Source organism: Mustela erminea, chromosome 19, assembly GCF_009829155.1.
Source record: "Mustela erminea isolate mMusErm1 chromosome 19, mMusErm1.Pri, whole genome shotgun sequence".
In the NCBI taxonomy this organism is placed as follows: domain Eukaryota; kingdom Metazoa; phylum Chordata; class Mammalia; order Carnivora; family Mustelidae; genus Mustela; species Mustela erminea.
Window position 1 is genome coordinate 31248642 of NC_045632.1, and position 14235 is coordinate 31262876.

The following is a 14235-nucleotide window of genomic DNA, read 5'->3' on the forward strand; positions in this document are numbered from 1 at the left end:
TTTAGGCTGACTAAATTTGGGGGATAAGGTTGAAAACAACCTTAGGTTTAAAACACTTCTACAAAAGAGGAGCTCTCTTACACTGCTGGTGGGAATGCAAGTTGGTGCAGCCACTTTGGATAACAGTGTGGAGGCTCTTAAAAAAATTAAAAATCGAGCTACTCTATGACTCTGCAATGGCACTACTGGGCATTTACCCCAAAGATATAGATGTAGTGAAAAGCAGCACCATATGTAGCCCAACGTTCATAGCAGTAATGTCCACAATCACCAATCTGTGGAAAGAGCCAAGATGCCCTTCAACAGATGAATGGATAAAGAAGATGTAGTCCATATATACAATGGAATATTACACAACCATCAGAAAGGATAAATACCCAAATTTTGTATCAGCATGGACGGGACTAGAGGAGATTATGCTGAGTGAAATAAGTCAAGCAGAGAATACCAACTATTGTATGGTTTCACTTACTTGTGGAGCATAAGGAATAACAGGGAGGACATTAGGAGAAGGAAAGAAAAAGTGAATTGGGATAAACTGGAGGGGGAGACGAAAGATGAGAGACTGTGGGCTCTGAGAAACAAACTGAGGGGGGATAGGTGAGCCTGGTGGTGGGTGTTAAGGAGGGCACAAATTGCATGGAACACGGGGTGTGGCACGTAAACAATAAATCTCGGAACACTGAAAAAATACAATAGAATTAAGATGTCAAAACAAACAAACAAACCAACCCTACAGTATATATATATATTTTTTAAACAGTGGCAGACATTCTGTGTGCTGTTAAAAGAAATGTAGATCATTCATAGCTCTGACCAGGGGTACACAGATAATAGTCACTAGCAAGGTAATACTACTGAATATTACAGAAGGTTGCTAGTAAATTAAATGGAATAAGTCTCACTAAGAGAGCTGAGACAAATTTATTTGAAAGATAATGATTTTTGCTCAAAATTGCTACCTGAGTTCATAGGTGAAAATGATGCTGCCCGACTTGAGATCGCATAAAGAAAAAAATTTATCTCTGTACGTTTATTTGCCTGTGGATCATACCTTGCTTGTGGTGGTGGGTCAAAACAGAATCAGAGCTCAATATTTTCTTAATCTCAACACCCACAAGGAATAGAAAGATACAGTTTTGTCAAGCACTCTATATGCATATAATCACTCTCTTATGAAAATGGAAGGTACACTCCCAAGGACTACTTGGAGACAGAAGAACTGAAATCCTGGCTGATTTTCTAAAAAGGATCATTTTAAAGATCAAGTTTAATGGATTCCAACTAATAGTGGGAATCTGAGAATTACATTCAATATATCAAAAAGTCCAATGGGAACTGTAGGTTTACTAGCAATTAAGTTGCCAAAGTGAAAGTTTTGTTTTGTCTTTATTTTTTGATAAAATTCTACCAAGTCAGTTCAATGACACAGGTGATTTCACAATTATCAGAAGCAATGTTTGGCATAATATAGGTCTTTGATGAATACAAGAAAAAAACACAATAGGTTGATTAAATTAATAAACACTGCTTACTTAGTAGATAAAGATCTTTCAGAAACACAAGGTCCCTGGGGACGAAAGTATGTTGTTTCAAAGGTAGGGAACCACTTACTCATTTCAATCTCTTTATTTTATAGCTGAGGTAGCTAACTAAGGCTTAGTGAAGTAAAGAATTTGACCAGAGTCCTTAGTTGAGGGAACCGCCAGTCAAATCCAATCCAAAGAGATCACTTCTTCCCGATCTTCTAGGCTGTCTGCCTCCTTGGAGATATTCCTAATTCTAGCTGTCTTTCCACTCTCAAGTATGCACTAATACACTAGTTACTATAAATTGTGACAATTTCTGTTTTCATATTAAGTGCTAAGAAAATACAACAAGCTGCTATCCCAGAAAAATCTTAGATGATGATGATGGTAATAATAATAAACACAGGGAGAAAAGAAATGTATTTGAGTATGATACAATAATAATAATAATAATAATAATAATAATAATAAAAAAACACAGGGAGAAAAAAAATGGTCTTTGACTATGATACTTTCCACTGGGCAAATTCTAAAGTTTTAAAAACAGCATCAAAAGCTTGGTGGATATGTTTTTAAAAAATGACAAATCACCTGCCTGTGTAATCATAATGTGTACATGGTTATCCATGGCCCCATTTACCCTTCCATCCAAGGACCAGATGTGCCCTCTAAATTAGGGGGCTGGATAATCAGACAAATACAAATTGAGGGGCGTTCTGCAAACAACTATCAATGGGCTGGAAATGGGGAACCACTCTGGAATAAAGGAAACCTAAAAGACATGACAATTAAACACAATACATGACCCCTAATTGGATACTAGATGAAGACCAAGCAAAACAAACTAAAACCAGCTATTGGAAAACAAAACAAAACAAAACAAAACACCCCTGCTATAAGGGATACAAGTGGGGCATCTGAATATGGACTCTGTGTTAGATGATGCTACTTTATTGTTAAGTGTCTTGAGTATGACAGCCATAGAGTGGTTATGCAGGAAGATGTCTCTGTTCTTAGAAGGTAGTTAGAAGTGTACAGAGAGCAAAAGGATACATGTTTCTAACTCTCAGATGGGGGCATGGGGGGAAGGGAGGGGGAAAGGATGGAAAGGAGGAAAAGTGCTCATGCATGTGCATGCAGAATGCAGAACAGGCTTGTGTCATTCACAAATACGCAAAGAGGTGACAGGTATGTGAGTGTTCATGTGACTATTCCTACAACTTTTCTGTAGGTATGCAATTTTTCAAAATAAAACACTGGGGAAGAACTTAAGAGTGCCAGGAAGTAACCCTGTTGTGTGCCTAGAAGGGAAAGATGGGGTCCCCAGAGTCCAGATGTTTCTTACACTGACTGCATGGCTGCAAAAGGATTCTCTGTTTTAAGATTTGACAGTCTGCTGTCAACCAAAGGGAAGAGGGCAAGTCAGAGTATCTGGAACATTTATAGGTTAAATTTCCTCCACTGGGATATTATGGAACTTACATGATTTTTAATTAAGAAGGTAAACACCCTAACATTTACTAAAAAAACCACTTAGTACAAACTAGTTACACATTTGGTAAGAGTATAAATATTTTTGGAGTTGAAAAAGCCAATAAAAGGTAAAATCATTCTGATTTTAATGTTCATGTACATGTGTTCACTGGTTACTGCTTTGCATTTAATTTAAGACGGCCTTTTTAATAAGCAGAAAATGTGCATTTTTATATTGTTTAAATTTTAATATGGATTTTTGTTCAAAACAACACAGACATTCAGGCTACTTGTAAATGATACAAGATTTTTTGCTAATGAGGCATTATGTAGAACATATGCAAAAATCACAACTCAGTCTTCCAAAATAGACCACAATAACAGGAAAAAACATGATTTTAATAAAAAAGAACAGCACTGGGCTTTTACTTCAAAGCAATTAAGGGCTTTGGATAACCAAAAGTTTATGTCAAGTTGATGCCAAACCAAACTGGTCTATTAAACACATACTCTGAAGAGTTTCTGTAATATTCTATGAAAAGGCTCTTTGCCATAAATATCGAGCACCGCACTCTGAAGATTACGACTACGTTAGGTTCATGTTTGAGAACAAGGAGCCCAACATCCTGATCAGACTTCTAGAATTTCAAATTTGAAATAATGCATCCGTGAAAGAGAAGTTAAATATGTTTTCCATTTTGTGATTTTTCCTTACAGTAAATTATACCAAGTTTTATATTCTCCCCAGCTTTTTTTCAACAGTTTTCCATTAGTCTCAAAAATTTGCTGTTACATATAAAATTTTGAGCTATGTGTAAACATACAAGAAAAAAAAAGACTTAAAGACCTTTATTGGAAGTCATTTCTTCAGTTTTCTACAACTGTATTTCAAGGAACAATATGCTATTTACTAAAGGTACCTTTCCTTTCTAAGCAAGTAACATGCGATTTTCAATATTATAAAATCAGTGAGGTAGGATACAAATTGGCTTATTTCTTTGGCCTCTGCAACAGAAGTTCCTTTACCTATAATACTCACTTTCTCTTACTTCTAATTCCTGACAAAAGAGATTGCTATCGAGTGAATAATCCAGTTTCCTAAGGAGGGTTTAGTTTAGTTTTTAAGGTAAACTTGTTGAAGTGTATATGTTGGTGTCGCTTGCTGGCAGTATTTATAGGAGAAACCACACATACCTATCTGTCGCTCCATTTCTTCTGCTGTTCTAGTCCTGGATTTAAGGACTTTTGGATCTATCTTTTAATGAACACTGAATATTCCAGTTCCTAGATGATCATATTCCTATGGAGGAGGCAATGGCCAACACAGTGTCCATCTTACTCTTTGGGAATTCAAGAAATATAACAGAGAAAGTAATCTCTGATAACCTTGTCCTCAGCCATGGAGTAAAGGTGATGGGGTAGGCTCTAAGCTTGGGCTTGGTTTAAGTACAGAGTTTTTATATCTAGGTAATATCTTAAATATGGCTGTTAGCAATTTATTTATTTTTATTTTATTTTATTTTATTTTTTTTAAAGATTTTATTTATTCATTTGTCATAGAGAGAGAAGCGAGAGCAAGTACAGGCAGACAGAGTGGCAGGCAGAGGCAGAGGGAGAAGCAGGCTCCCCGCCAAGCAAGGAGCCCGATGTGGGACTCGATCCCAGGACGCCGGGATCATGACCTGAGCCAAAGGCAGCCGCTTAACCAACTGAGCCACCCAGGCATCCCTGTTAGCAATTTATTAAGGTCATATTGAGTTTTGGGGTCTGGTTCTGTTGCATTGTTCCTCAGAAGGAATCATGTCTTGGTTTTCCAAGACCAAGTCTAATCAGTTCTTCTTCCTACGGGAACAGAGACTCTTAGGTATTCAAGCTGGTTCAAAGCCAGGCTTCAAATTGTATTGCCTAATAGAATTCTCAAAAATATTCACGTTTCTTTTGCCTTGCTCTTAGAACGATATATAAATATCACTAAATATACAGGATTTCATTATATAATTTAATTTTATATATAATCAGAGAGAATACTAATCTTTTGAATCTTTGAAATATAAAGCTTCTTATGTATTTTCAGCCCATTTTATTGTTCTTTTTAAAATTTTTTTTATTTTTTAAGATTTTTTATATATTTATTTGACAGAGAGATCACAAGCAGGCAGAAAGGTAGGCGGAGAGAGGGGGGAAGCAGGCTCCCCATCGAGCTGAGAGCCCGATGTGGAGCTTGATCCCAGGACCCCAAGATCATGACTTGAGTCGAAGGCAGAGGCCTTAACCACTGAGCCACCCAGGCACTCCTCATTTTATTGTTCTTAAAACAAGTCTCATGTGATGCATCTTTTCCTAGTTTTTTCAAACATTACCACGGCAGGTTAGTTTGTTAAAGGAGGATTAAACTCTGAATCCGAAATGAGAAACTAGAAAATCATACTGGTTTTTCTACATGAGAACTTAGCCACATGAGCATCATATCATATAAACTGGAGAGAGGAAAAATAAATAGAGGATCTAGGTCTGGTTTAAAAAACATTAAGAGAGAAATAAGAGACATAAGAGATGTCAAATGCAATGTGTAGACCTCATTTGAATTCCATTTTAAACAAACAGGAGAAGACACGTTCAGGGAATTCTGAATATAGACTGGTTATTAGAGGGTATCAAGGAACTACCGTTAATTTTGTTAGGTGCGATAGTGGCATGGTGTTACGTTAAAAAAAAATTGCCTATCAGAGATATATACGGGAGTATTCCTGGGAGAGATGACATCTTATCTGCTTGGGGCTAATTAATTGAAGAAAATAAAGGTGAAGGGAAGTGAAACAAGATTCGGCACATGTTAATGATTGTTTAAGCAAAGTGCCAGATACCTGGCCATTTAATGTGCCACTCCCTCTACTTCTGGGTATCCTTGGTCCAAGAAAACAAATAGAAGGGAAACAAAGGGAAAGAAAAAAAGGAAGGAATGGGAGAATGATTTGAGGAAGAATATGATAAGAAGATAAAGTCTTGGGACGCCTGGGTGGCTCAGTTGGTTGGGCAGCTGCCTTCGGCTCGGGTCATGGTCCCGGACGTGTCCTGGGATCGAGTCCCATATCGGGCTCCTTGCTCGGCAGGGAGACTGCTTCTCCCTCTGCCTCTGCCTGCCATTCTGTCTGCCTGTGCTCGCTCTCTCCCCCTCTCTCTCTCTGATAAATAAATTAAAAAAAAAAAAAATCTTTAATAAAAAAAAAAAAAAAGAAGATAAAGTCCTGTTAGAAACACAGTGTGGAAGTAGAAAACAGGGGAGATGTATTAGGAACCAAAAGTATTAGGAAGCAAAAAAACGACACGAGGAGGATGGGAAAGAAAATCCAGTACCTCAAAAATGAAGAGGCAGCAAGGAGACTGCTGAAGGGCCCCCTCGGCACCCACAATAATCAACAGAATTTGAGGCAAATTTTGAATATTAGGAGAGATAACAAACATCTTTTTGGGACTAAAAAAACTGGTAATATGTTATGGAATTTGTTTAAATTTGAAAAAAAAAATTATATGAGGCTGGATGGATTATATGGCAAGATGTGTCAACAGCACAATCCTTGCCATGTATATTTCCTTTGGTAGGTGCAACCAAATGACATCAGAACTTCCTACAGTTATGGTAAGTGAAACAAATGGACAGATGAGTGGGGGAAACAAGAGGAGGCAGAGTAGGATGGGGAAAATGCCCTTCCCCCTGGGCTGTTGAGAGCAGTTAGTAGGTCTAGAGGAGGCTTATATGAGGAATGTTAAGTGAAAACATGATTTTTTAAAATAGACAAGACTTACCCTTCTATGGCACATGATAAAGTATTTTAAACTAATTTTGACCTTATCAAAGTGATATTTCTGTTTTAACATACCTTTGATCTGTAGCCTGCTGTTCTCGAAGCTGAAGAAGAGATAACTCAATTTCATTTTCTTTTCTTCTCAACTGAGTTTTCAGGATCTCAGCCAAGTGCTCTAACTCTTCTATCTGGCCTCTCTGTGACTGAATAACATTTTCTCTGAAATAAAGAACCTTTACAAGAATTTGTAGGTTGAGGAAAACCCGGCAATATTCAGTTTAGTATAAAGAAAGTTCTTCATAATAAAGAGCAAGTAGAAGTTAAACATTTTTAGCTTAAGTGCCTCTGCATATAGTGAATAGCAGATTAAATGGGACGATTTAGAAGTGCATATGGAATTATTCAAAATACTGCTTTTTTATACAATAATGTCTTAGATGATAACCTGGACTTCAATTCAATTCAGTATTTATTGGTTACCTACTATGTACTCCACAATTTGCCCATCTTCAGATAATTTATACACTTTTGGTTTTTCCTGTGTACATCTGCCTAGACTACGCAATTTAACACTTTAGAGAGAGCAAGGATTTGTAAAACGTAACATGTTTTTTTGCTTGTATTTATTTATCTCTACCATGTCTGGCAGCATCCCAGTATAATGAGCTTCAGAAAACTCCTATAAACCCTGTTTTTTCAGCTGATTAGCAGGGAACAAGATTGGGTTTAGTCTTTTGGTTTTATTCCTTTGCAGGCTAGTTATTGCTGTAACTGGTATTTAAAATATTCAGAGGCTCCAGGGTGGCTCAGTTGCTTAAGGAACTGCCTTCACAGTCTCAGGTCCTGATCCCAGGATCCTGGGATCAAACCCCATGTCAGGCTCCTTACTCAGCAGGGAGCTTGCTTCTCCCTCTCCCTCTGCCTGCTACTCAGCCAGCTTGTGCTTTCTCTCTGTCAAGTAACTAAATAAAATACAAATAAAAATAAAATATTCAAAAGAAGTAATTTGAAGTCTTTACTATTCTTAAGCAACTGTCTAAACCATGATGTGATTTCATGTTTTCTTTCCTCATTCAGAATTGTTACTTTTTGATGATCCAGGTGAAAGCCTGTAGGTAAGATGGAACCTTATCTTCATTTGTGTGATTCACAGACACTCAAACCATGAGGCTTTGATTAACTGGGAAAGTAAGCTAAATGTGGCAGAAGTAACTTTTGAAACCATAGTATGATGAAGAATGTAGTATCAGTAACAAAATCTGAAATCCATATGTATTTGATAACTCCAAACTTTTAAGCCACTCCCTCTAATTCTCTCTCTCTTTTATTTTTAACCACAAAAAGGCTAATTAATTCAGGATCTAAAAAAAAAAATTTACCTGTAATTTTTCTGAGAATGGAAATGTTGCCCCTAAAGCTTACACTATTATAAATGACTAGGCTTTATGCCATTTGTTTGGGGAGAAAATTATAATATAGAAGACTATTCTATGAACCTCTCCACTGATGTAGTTGGTTAAGTTGTTCATTTTCCTCATTTTATTGGAAACATGTTATATAATATCTGTTCTTACCCCCAGATCTAGATATATTTAGTGGAGCAAATTATTTGTACATAAACAAATCGTGTTTAAAATAAAGAAAAAGGGAGGGATCAAAAAAGACATGATCAATAAACAAAGCTCTAAAATGACCACAAAAAGAATACATACAAATTTCTTATTTCTCCTTTGGCTTCTTCAAGTAAATTATTGCCATATTTTGTAAGCATGGGTTGTAGAGTTTCTGCTACATCGACATCTTGGAATCTAATACCTAAAAGTCAATCAGTAAGATTATAAAAGTGAATTGGGAAAGCAGGACTCTTGATTTGCTATCATGAAGAAATGTACAATAGACGAAAATTTCTTAAGTACTGAGAGATACGTGTTCTATAGTATAGAGAATCAGAAATCCATTGCCAAAGGAATTACCGCTGGCATTAAATGTACAGAGCAGCAGGTATTGCCCATTAAACAACTTCTACTATGGAAACCAAATGACCTAGAAATAATTTGGTTCAACTTAGATGTAGAGCATCTAAACTTATTTCTGAAAAAACTAAATTCAGGGTTTTATAATATAAGCTAAAGTATGAAAGAAAAATATTTTAAAATCTTGTTTTTTTTTAGTATTTTTGATATAGTTTTAAAAAGATTTTTTTTAGTCATTCACATTCCTTGACCTTACATATTGAACCTTGTCTTCATTTGCATGAATCACAGATACTGTAAGTGTAAGTCAAAATGTTTCCGATACTTAGGTTTCTTCCATCTCAATAATAAAATCCCTATTTAAACAAAGGCAATTAAAAAAGGGATCACCAATGAGATTCCTTTAAATAAAACATTTTGCTGCTGCCCTTAAAATATTTTTCTTATAAAAATAGGTGCATTTTTTACAAGTCTACTCCCATTGTTAAAAATGAGACATAATTTTAATTACTTGTTTACATAGAGCTTAAGGTAGATAAAGTATGACAAATAATTCAGATTTCTAATGGAGCATCGTCTCAGATATAAGATATAGATAAAGTACATTCTTTTAAGAAAGTTTATTTTTAATTAGAATAGAACTATTGTTTGCTGTTTCCAAAATTTTCTCTATCTATTATAGCCCATTTTAAAGACCAGAAAAGGCTCTGCCTAAAACCATTAAAATAGTTTACTGTGTTAAAATTTGCCAATTTTGGCAGTAATGCTAATTCTTAAGCTTTTCGTACATAAATTATGGAAAAACTAAACATCACTAGCGAAGTTTAAAAAAAGAATCTACTTATCCTTAAAGTAATCTTAAAACTTACTGTGTACCATACACAGTTGTAAGAATCTTTGTTCTACTGGTTCCTCACTATAAGGATTGTTTCCACGTTGTAACGATCACATCTCAAACCAGTACTTCCCATTCTTTCTCTTGACCAGGCACATATAGAAAATGGGAGCATGTGTTCAGCAGCTTAGGGGCAAGAGTGCCTGTAGCCAGGGCGAGTCTAGTGTTCTCACCTAGCCACCCTACGCTGTGATACTTCTGACAAGCATGGCATAACTTCCGGATCCAAAGGTGACGGTCTTGAAGAGACTGTTAAGATTACTAAGGCATCAACCCCGATGATGGTGCCTCAAGTTTACTCAGAAAGGTAACGGCTGACAAAGTATTCGTCACTATGTAGTGCTCTGTAAAGCTCTACGCCTTGGACTCTGTACCAAGCCCTGAGAAAGGTCTGAATTACTAAGAGTATATAAACACCAGGAGAAATTTAAACTTTGTAGTCACATTTGAAAGACTGTGCTGCTCTGTGGCTCTTTTTTTCTTTTTCCCTATAGGAGGAAACTTCCACCAGACTCATCCATTCAAACGGCTATTCATAGCAGTATATTAGTTTGTCAGGTTAACCTACCATTTGGGCATTGCTTCTTTGTTTAGTATAAAAGATCTTACAAGCCATACCAATCGTCTTGCCCTGCTTCAGTCACAGATGACCCAACAAAGGCTGAGAGAGGGTAAGCAACTTCTGAAAGATAAAATATACTACCGTGGAGTTGCCATCTTTTGACTTTTTTTTCTCATCTGGTGTTATCACTCCATTTTACAGATGGGAAAAACGAGGCTCTGAGAGGTCAAGTGCTCTCTTCCAAGGAGAAAGTTAATTAGCAGCAGGGTGTTTTCTAATTTATAATGCATTGTGATTGCTTTGGTTATATCAAAGTCTATTGCCAATCTCACAAGCTAGGCATAGCTGAACGCTTTCATCTTGCAGCTGCCTCTTGCCTCTGTGGAGGCCTTACTGACTTCAAGGGAACTCTGCCTAAGGAAGAGATAGGGTCAATATTTTGGCTTGGAGAAAAAAAATACAAGAAAATTTTCTCCTTTTCGGTCTATACGGCATTTTTTTGTCCTCCTTGATGAATTGAAAGTTTTACATGACTTTTTGTGTCCCTCAAAATGTTGGGTCTTTATGTGAAGCATGTTCCAAATGAACATCAATCGCAGCTACAATTTTATTTCCTTCCCTAGTAATTGAAATTTTAAAAAAGTTACTGAAACTATTGGTTGATTTTTCACCTCATTATAAATAAAGTTTGTCCATGGGTGGGGAGAATTGGGAATTTTTATTAGAAAGATTCATGTTCTTTCTATATTAAGTTTCATCTATGCAACTGAACTGCTTTGTGTGGGTAGGTTTTAGGTGATTCACTCTCAAAATGGGGAAAGTGATTGATCTATGATCATTTTTGGAGATGGAGGAGATCTTCAGGGTCAGTTGCTTAAATCCTTTTATTTCGCATGGAAGAAGCAAGTTCAGAATCATTAGATGACTGGTCCGAAGTCACCAGGGAGTATGTAGAGGAGCAAGAACACAATTTTTTAAACCCTTAGTTATGTGCGCATTGCACTGTCACGCTGCTTACACACAATGAGAAATTTAAGCAGTTCTGCTAATTTTATAAGGGGTCTTTTGACAAAGAAATTAAGTGTGATCATTCAAAACAGAAAGTATGATTGTAAAAAGCAAACTAGCTGGTTTCCCTATTTGCCTGAGTCAATGTAATTTCTGTCTGCAATACAGAAAACCAACTCAAATTATACTATTTTATATAGTTTCACACATGTCTCTCATATCAGGATAGATAATTACATTCACTGTTTTACTCCACAAATAGTTCTCATGTTAATATTAACATTTTATCAAAATGCAAGTCAAAAAACTATTTTTCTATTTCTAAAGGTACTTAAAAACATGCGAAATACAGAAATACTGTGTGTGCGTGTGTGTAAAACAGCCTACTAAAAGACTGACATTCAGGATTTAATATAAGCTTATTTTACCTTTCCTGGGGCATGCCTGTAAGCCTGCATTTTCATGCGCTTTTCGACGCCCAGTGTTAACACGAGATTGCACATAATTATACGGCGTTTGCCTGTGACCCTGGATTTGAAGTTGCTGTTTGGCTGAAATGAGTCTGTTCTTGAGGACTTCGTTCTGTCTTTCAAGCTCATGAACCTTCTCCTGCAGCTGCTCCATCATTTCTTCCATTTCCACATCTCGTCCCAGCCGCTTGGGGCCGCCACCAACCCGCTCATATCTTTTCTTGTCATTAACTAGCCGTATTAACTTGGTGGCCATTCTAGGGAAATAATAAAAAGATGAAAAGGAATGTGAGAAGTCAGCATAAAATGCATTCTGTTGAAAGGAACATAATCACTGTGAGGACTTCAGTGCAGAACCTGAATAATAAATTTCAGGTTTTGATGTAACTATTACTGCCTGTGAAGAATCCTTTGATGATAATTGAAACCACTGGGCAACAATCTGCTTTATAGCACTGACAAATAACAGTTTCCTAAGGCTTATCATTTAAGGTTAGTAAAGAGAGGACACATATTTACTCCATATGTTCCTCAAATGCAATTTTTAACGCATGACCTTATGTAGGAATGCTGTATGCACTTAAATGTAGCTACAGATTGTGGATGTGTTGGGTTAGAGATGCGAGCCACAGTAAGCTACAACTTTTGAAAAGTGTGTTAAGGCTGCAGCATTTAGATGATATGTTTTAGGTGAACTGTTTTCAGGTTCTCTAAGATTAAGACATATTACAAGTACAAAAATGTTAGGATGCATAGGTACACACAGATAAAGAGCCCAGTGAAAAATTCAGAGAAACTGAAATGTGCCGCTTAGTGCCTGAGAAATGTTCATGTTTAATGGTAGAAAACACTCAGATGCAGAAAGTATTATTTTAATGCTACCTTTAAATTTAGACACAAGTTGTGCTTTTGATATCTTAAGAGTTTATACCTTTCAGTCTTTTAAGTTTGATAAAAACTGGTTAGACAGAACAAAAGACAGAAAGGGCACATGGGGGTGATGTAATATACACGTACGGAAAACATGTCTGACAGTGAATGGAAAAATCTTGGCAGGACAAGAAAGAAAAGGTGGCTTTGATGAGAGACACAAGTTCAAGACTTTACAAAATTGGTCGCACATCTTCAATAGCTGATTCTAGTTTACAGTGAATCTATTTTTATAAAGAGCCAGACGGAGATTGAAAATAAAAACTCACTTCATTTTTCTTTAAACGGGGTTTGCTTTATTTTAGCATGGTTATGGACAGAAGCTTTTACTTAAGAGAACAAAAGTGAAATAAAAAAATCCTTAATGGCTTTGGGATGTCATAGAACAACCCTTTTTTGCCCTAAGCGTAGTCCTCTGTAAAAGCGGTAGTAATACACGTCTATCTACACTTCTGGCTACTCGGTCTACAGCATGTGGCATCAGGGAGAAATATGCATAACATAATCAGTTAAGATTGTTTTCTCTTTCCCTTGAGGCAAATCCATTAAACATGCTTTATAAGGGATATAGGATAATAAAAACCAAGATCCAAGAGGACCACAAACACCCTAGTAAAATAATCAATGGATTAGTTCCTTTTCCACCTAATCCACAGAATGATATATCATGGGGAAATTTGGGCAGGTATCATAAGCCCAGCAGAGCCACACACTCTATCTAGCTCTTTAATGAGTTAAGGATCCTTACCCCACCCCCCAACGGTTTTGCCATAGAAATATGGTTGCCATCTAAATGAGATGTCAACCTAAACATCTGAATCTTTTGTTATAGAGAGACTTTCACGGTGATAGAGATCACATTCAAAAGACACAGGTTTAATATAAAAAAGCAGTCAATATGTGGAGAATCATAAATGACCCAAATTTTTAAGGAAAGGAAAGTACATCAGTAGAGTGGTTTTAAATTCAAGGATGTTCCAGGAAACTTTTTGTCAAGAAACAAGATTCTGTTTGTCCAGTAAAAGCAATAATTTTCAATTGTTTGATGTGGTTATTTTGTAGTATTAATGCATTATATGTGATCTGGTAAAGTTTGAGTACTAATTTAAAAAGGTGGTTTATCAGATCTACATTTATACGAATGTGATACTAATTACACCTTAAGGCTAAATTTCAAAGCAGTTCTGAGGCACCTGGCTGGCTCAGTCGGTAGAGATGCAACTCTTGATCTTGGGGTTGTTAAGTTCGAGCCACATGTTGGGTGCAGAGATTACTTTAAAAAAAGGGGGGGGGCGCCTGGGTGGCTCAGTGGGTTAAATTAAAGCCTCTGCCTTCAGCTCAGGTCATGATCTCAGGATCCTGGGATTGAGCCCCACATCGGGCTCTCTGCTCAGCAGGGAGCCTGCTTCCCCCTTTCTCTACCTGCTGCTCTGCCTACTTGCGACCTCTCTCTGTCAAATAAAAAAATAAAATATTAAAAAAAAAAAACCAAAAAGAGCAGTTCTACACGTTCCTCTAGGTAGTGTCTGTGGTGTGAAATTCAAGATTTTAGAGCTTTGGGTCACAGTAGTCATGAGATTATTACTCTCAGG

General features: G+C 36.6%; 1 protein-coding gene across 1 annotated transcript in view; it reads right to left on the minus strand.

The window, feature by feature from the left end:
• The window catches only part of RPGRIP1L (RPGRIP1 like), a 126979-nt gene that overhangs the window by 106601 nt on the left and 6143 nt on the right, over positions 1–14235 (minus strand). The window contains exons 5-7 of the mRNA XM_032324551.1: positions 11672–11970; positions 8518–8620; positions 6881–7024 (exon numbers count right to left, since the gene is read on the minus strand). Coding sequence (XP_032180442.1) covers positions 6881–7024; positions 8518–8620; positions 11672–11970 — 546 coding nt within the window. The remainder of the gene's footprint in view (positions 1–6880; positions 7025–8517; positions 8621–11671; positions 11971–14235) is intronic.